The sequence below is a fragment of the Halyomorpha halys genome, unplaced genomic scaffold (genome assembly GCF_000696795.3).
Source record: "Halyomorpha halys isolate HHAL.00 unplaced genomic scaffold, Hhal_1.1 Scaffold433.1, whole genome shotgun sequence".
NCBI lineage: Eukaryota > Metazoa > Arthropoda > Insecta > Hemiptera > Pentatomidae > Halyomorpha > Halyomorpha halys.
Genome location: NW_027115152.1, coordinates 174,198 through 183,482, shown reverse-complemented (window position 1 = coordinate 183,482; position 9,285 = coordinate 174,198). Strand labels below are relative to the sequence as shown.

At 12.7% G+C, this 9,285-nt stretch overlaps 1 protein-coding gene across 1 annotated transcript in view; it reads left to right on the top strand.

Annotated features, from left to right (window-relative positions):
* The window catches only part of LOC106682640 (uncharacterized), a 21,157-nt gene extending 12,721 nt beyond the window's left edge, over positions 1-8,436 (top strand). The window contains exons 2-4 of the mRNA XM_014423595.3: positions 7,933-8,070; positions 8,150-8,260; positions 8,341-8,436. Coding sequence (XP_014279081.3) covers positions 7,933-8,070; positions 8,150-8,260; positions 8,341-8,412 — 321 coding nt within the window. The 3' untranslated portion in view covers positions 8,413-8,436. The remainder of the gene's footprint in view (positions 1-7,932; positions 8,071-8,149; positions 8,261-8,340) is intronic.
* Positions 8,437-9,285: the final 849 nt, after the last annotated feature.

Sequence of the window (9,285 nt, the reverse complement as noted above, 5' to 3'; positions counted from 1 at the left end):
TATAACACCAATCTTCTACTTTATACATTTTATTTTATACAATAAAATGTATAAAGTAGAAGATTGGTGTTATATAGTTTTTAATATTGTTATTGGTTTTTATAGTGCATGAATATGGGACAGTGGTCCCGAAACGTTGTACAATGTTAATGAATAAATAAATAATAATTTATTGAAAATGATGGAAGTAATAAACCTCAAAAAATTATAAAAAATTGAATAATTACTTTTGCCTACGGCATCTATAACCTCTTTGGGCTCAGTTTTAATATAGATTACTTGCTGATTGATGGTTGCGGGCATTCTACACAGTTCTGTGGCTTTTTTTTTCTACTATCTATTTTCCCTAATGTAAACAATGTTTCTTGCATCGCTTTATCTCTAACCCCCGATATAAATACATCTCTTACCAAACTGTCTTATAGCATACCTTATTCAAATGTTGAACTTAATTTTTTTAATTCGGTCATAAATCGTTCGTAAGATTCTTTCCACTCCCAGTTTTCTGGTTAGAAATAAGTGTTGGCGGTATGTAGGTGACGGTATAGAAAAAAAGTACTCATGGAATTTATCAATTACTTTGCTAAGTATTTTTTTTTTCTCTTGATGAGTTAGGTGAAATGAATCAAAGATATCAAAAGCTCCTTTATTACCTGCCGCATACACTAACATGACCACTTTTTTTTTCCCGAAGCCTAATCAGAATATGCTGTAATCTATGACAAAAATTCCGTCTCATGTTTCTCCAATTAAAAACCATGTTACTCTTTAAGCTTAAACGATCCAAAGGTGGGCAGGTCCAATGACCCATTATTATCCTTTAAAAAAAAAACAACACAACTAAATATGACAAGAAAACTGATAACGTTTAGAAAGTTAAGAGTTTTCACCGGTTCCACAATATTAAACTCCTGGTATATATATATATATATATATATATATATATATATATATATATATATATATATATATATATATATATATATATATATATATATATATATATATATATATATATATATATATATATATATATATATATATATATATATATATATATATATATATATATATATATATATATATATATATATATATATATATATATATATATATATATATATATATATATATATATATATATATATATATATATATATATATATATATATATATATATATATATATATATATATATATATATATATATATATATATATATATATATATATATATATATATATATATATATATATATATATATATATATATATATATATATATATATATATATATATATATATATATATATATATATATATATATATATATATATATATATATATATATATATATATATATATATATATATATATATATATATATATATATATATATATATATATATATATATATATATATATATATATATATATATATATATATATATATATATATATATATATATATATATATATATATATATATATATATATATATATATATATATATATATATATATATATATATATATATATATATATATATATATATATATATATATATATATATATATATATATATATATATATATATATATATATATATATATATATATATATATATATATATATATATATATATATATATATATATATATATATATATATATATATATATATATATATATATATATATATATATATATATATATATATATATATATATATATATATATATATATATATATATATATATATATATATATATATATATATATATATATATATATATATATATATATATATATATATATATATATATATATATATATATATATATATATATATATATATATATATATATATATATATATATATATATATATATATATATATATATATATATATATATATATATATATATATATATATATATATATATATATATATATATATATATATATATATATATATATATATATATATATATATATATATATATATATATATATATATATATATATATATATATATATATATATATATATATATATATATATATATATATATATATATATATATATATATATATATATATATATATATATATATATATATATATATATATATATATATATATATATATATATATATATATATATATATATATATATATATATATATATATATATATATATATATATATATATATATATATATATATATATATATATATATATATATATATATATATATATATATATATATATATATATATATATATATATATATATATATATATATATATATATATATATATATATATATATATATATATATATATATATATATATATATATATATATATATATATATATATATATATATATATATATATATATATATATATATATATATATATATATATATATATATATATATATATATATATATATATATATATATATATATATATATATATATATATATATATATATATATATATATATATATATATATATATATATATATATATATATATATATATATATATATATATATATATATATATATATATATATATATATATATATATATATATATATATATATATATATATATATATATATATATATATATATATATATATATATATATATATATATATATATATATATATATATATATATATATATATATATATATATATATATATATATATATATATATATATATATATATATATATATATATATATATATATATATATATATATATATATATATATATATATATATATATATATATATATATATATATATATATATATATATATATATATATATATATATATATATATATATATATATATATATATATATATATATATATATATATATATATATATATATATATATATATATATATATATATATATATATATATATATATATATATATATATATATATATATATATATATATATATATATATATATATATATATATATATATATATATATATATATATATATATATATATATATATATATATATATATATATATATATATATATATATATATATATATATATATATATATATATATATATATATATATATATATATATATATATATATATATATATATATATATATATATATATATATATATATATATATATATATATATATATATATATATATATATATATATATATATATATATATATATATATATATATATATATATATATATATATATATATATATATATATATATATATATATATATATATATATATATATATATATATATATATATATATATATATATATATATATATATATATATATATATATATATATATATATATATATATATATATATATATATATATATATATATATATATATATATATATATATATATATATATATATATATATATATATATATATATATATATATATATATATATATATATATATATATATATATATATATATATATATATATATATATATATATATATATATATATATATATATATATATATATATATATATATATATATATATATATATATATATATATATATATATATATATATATATATATATATATATATATATATATATATATATATATATATATATATATATATATATATATATATATATATATATATATATATATATATATATATATATATATATATATATATATATATATATATATATATATATATATATATATATATATATATATATATATATATATATATATATATATATATATATATATATATATATATATATATATATATATATATATATATATATATATATATATATATATATATATATATATATATATATATATATATATATATATATATATATATATATATATATATATATATATATATATATATATATATATATATATATATATATATATATATATATATATATATATATATATATATATATATATATATATATATATATATATATATATATATATATATATATATATATATATATATATATATATATATATATATATATATATATATATATATATATATATATATATATATATATATATATATATATATATATATATATATATATATATATATATATATATATATATATATATATATATATATATATATATATATATATATATATATATATATATATATATATATATATATATATATATATATATATATATATATATATATATATATATATATATATATATATATATATATATATATATATATATATATATATATATATATATATATATATATATATATATATATATATATATATATATATATATATATATATATATATATATATATATATATATATATATATATATATATATATATATATATATATATATATATATATATATATATATATATATATATATATATATATATATATATATATATATATATATATATATATATATATATATATATATATATATATATATATATATATATATATATATATATATATATATATATATATATATATATATATATATATATATATATATATATATATATATATATATATATATATATATATATATATATATATATATATATATATATATATATATATATATATATATATATATATATATATATATATATATATATATATATATATATATATATATATATATATATATATATATATATATATATATATATATATATATATATATATATATATATATATATATATATATATATATATATATATATATATATATATATATATATATATATATATATATATATATATATATATATATATATATATATATATATATATATATATATATATATATATATATATATATATATATATATATATATATATATATATATATATATATATATATATATATATATATATATATATATATATATATATATATATATATATATATATATATATATATATATATATATATATATATATATATATATATATATATATATATATATATATATATATATATATATATATATATATATATATATATATATATATATATATATATATATATATATATATATATATATATATATATATATATATATATATATATATATATATATATATATATATATATATATATATATATATATATATATATATATATATATATATATATATATATATATATATATATATATATATATATATATATATATATATATATATATATATATATATATATATATATATATATATATATATATATATATATATATATATATATATATATATATATATATATATATATATATATATATATATATATATATATATATATATATATATATATATATATATATATATATATATATATATATATATATATATATATATATATATATATATATATATATATATATATATATATATATATATATATATATATATATATATATATATATATATATATATATATATATATATATATATATATATATATATATATATATATATATATATATATATATATATATATATATATATATATATATATATATATATATATATATATATATATATATATATATATATATATATATATATATATATATATATATATATATATATATATATATATATATATATATATATATATATATATATATATATATATATATATATATATATATATATATATATATATATATATATATATATATATATATATATATATATATATATATATATATATATATATATATATATATATATATATATATATATATATATATATATATATATATATATATATATATATATATATATATATATATATATATATATATATATATATATATATATATATATATATATATATATATATATATATATATATATATATATATATATATATATATATATATATATATATATATATATATATATATATATATATATATATATATATATATATATATATATATATATATATATATATATATATATATATATATATATATATATATATATATATATATATATATATATATATATATATATATATATATATATATATATATATATATATATATATATATATATATATATATATATATATATATATATATATATATATATATATATATATATATATATATATATATATATATATATATATATATATATATATATATATATATATATATATATATATATATATATATATATATATATATATATATATATATATATATATATATATATATATATATATATATATATATATATATATATATATATATATATATATATATATATATATATATATATATATATATATATATATATATATATATATATATATATATATATATATATATATATATATATATATATATATATATATATATATATATATATATATATATATATATATATATATATATATATATATATATATATATATATATATATATATATATATATATATATATATATATATATATATATATATATATATATATATATATATATATACATATATCGATTGTAGTGACTGTCATCAGACAAACAAAAGAACTCTTACAGGGTCAGTTCAGGTGGATAGTTTTGGGCTACTAATGGAATCATAATGGGTAATCTTGAAAATTTATAAATCTCATCATCCAAAATTTGAAGTGGAGAAGAAAATCAACAGGAGACTTTCAGTACTTCATCCATATGGTGCGTTTCATCCTTTAGTTTTTGGGTCATTGCGAATCGGAAGAGACATTTTACAAGATTCTTGCTGTTCGCCAGTTCATATACAATAAGCCTTCTTCAACTGATAGTGAAAATATACGTTTGTAGTGGCACCGTTACTACTGGTCTATTTTATAACTACTTAGAGCCGCCAAAACTGTTAATGAGCGACATGACAACCTAGCGGCTGCGACCTGAACTACGACCATTGAACGTCGAATATCGATATATGTACTTTTTCTTGTAAATACTTTAATTATACAAATGTAATAACCATGTCATATGTTGTAATATTCCTAAAGGTATTATTTGATTCAATAAGGATTACAATTGTATCTTTTGATCCCCTAAAAGCCTATCTCTTAGCCTACGGCTTCCTCGATGGAGTTAATATCCCAGAAGTGTGACTAATAAACACGTGACAAACAAAAGTGTGAATAGCACCTTCGGAATTCTCCTCCTTATGAAGTAGTGAGTGATAATAAACATTAGGGGATCAGATTATTCTTTCTCTATTTTTGGAAATTTATATTGGTTTATTACTTTTATCTGCTTTCTTTGGAGTTCTTATCCTTACTATATCTATTATCCTTTCGTCGGGACCTATATCAAAACCTTCATGTGGGGCTGACTATCCTATTCAGGATTGTAAGCGAATACCTTACGGAGTGGTGTTTCCATACTTCAAGGGTCTGTAGCGAAAAATACCTGTACAACTTGCCATCCCCTTCATTACCGCAAACACATACCTTACGAATTGTTACGAAGTTCCATCCCGTAATTCTCAACAATATTGCTGTCAAATGATCTCCTATCCAGTCGCCTAACCAATTGAACATCCTATCGAGCCCTTCTGATGTGAAGAGCCTATCATAAACAGCCACCAAATAATAGTTTTATTAATTAATAAACACTATGATAATTCTATAAAATTTTGGTTTCATTCACTTTTCCTGTGCTGAAATGCCACAACCTCATTGACAATGGCAATGGAAGATATCAGAAGTGTAAGACGAAAATTAGGTAGGAGCTTTGAATTTAGCGGAGAGAAGGATCCTTTGTGTCGGCATCGAACCTTTGGGTTTCTTAACACTTGTTAATACTATTATTGTTTATCCGTTGTTTATTGTTTTTTTTGTTTTTGTTTAGAATAATTCTCGGTTTTCTTTGAGCGAGCTGAGTAAGTCGAGTAGTGCGAATTACAGTCTCACTGGCTCATATATATCTAACTCTGAAATGAACCGAAAAGGCAAGAGGAATATGATAAACCCAAAACTATTGGAAATGGTAAGACATGCCATTATTCTTTATGATTTATATGTATTTCTAGTATTAGCTGTTTCAATAAATATGCCGTTCGCTTAAGGTTATTAAAACAATCAACAAAAGACCATCGATAGCTGCGAAATTCCATGAAGGTTTGGCTAAGACAGCGACGCAAACATGGAACGCTCATCTAGCTGCAAGAAAAAGAATGGTATAATAATTTATTTTATAATACTAATAATTATTATAACTATAATATCACAAGGCATCGCTGAAATTCGTTTATTGCAGACAAGAAATCAAAAAGTTATCGAAGATATGGCTTCTAGCTTTGGACTGGCCAAAGGTATGTATTCCTCTTAAATAATTTATTGAAAAGTTAAGCATAAAGAAAATATTTTAAACGTTGGTGAAGTCTATTAATCTGTTAGAGGTCGGAAAAGTCATCAATTTAAAAATTAATTCATTAAAAATGACGGATTGTTTTCACAGATTAATACACGGATGACTTATTTATATTTTATTTTTTCTGCTTAAAAGCTTTAAATTCTGCTGACAATGATATTCTCCATAAGACGTCCTTATCCAAAAGCAGTTTACGATGATTTCATTTCTACTTATCCCATCACTCTCTGAGTGGTCATTCCTGACAAACTTCCATCTTATCTCTTTTTCTCACGTAATCCTCCTCGCTATTACCAACCAGATTTGAGAAAATATTATTCCAATGACGAGAGATGAATACTTTTTTATTCGTGAATTTTCGACTCGAATAATCAATTATTCGTACAAAACATATGATTAACCAATCGATTACTTTTTTATTCGTTTTATTTTACACGAATAATCAATTATTCGGGCAAAACAATTCGAATAAACATTTGAATACTTTTATATTCGTCCATTTTATAGAAAAATAATCTCTTATTCGAAAAAATTAAATGATTAACCATCCGAATACGTTTGTATTTGTATAAGGACTACATTTTTTGTCTTACAGCTATACATAGATATATTTTATGATCGCATATAGATTAATTTTAACTTTTCTGATTTATAACATATAAGGGTCCCTTTTTATGTTTGGGATATTTAGAATATGAAAATAAATCGATACTATTTTCATATTCTACATATCTCAAAGCATTAAGGGACACTAACATTTTGGAAATCAAGAAAGTTCAAATAAATCGATAGGCAATCTTAAAATCGATAGCATTTTCATATTCTGCCTAT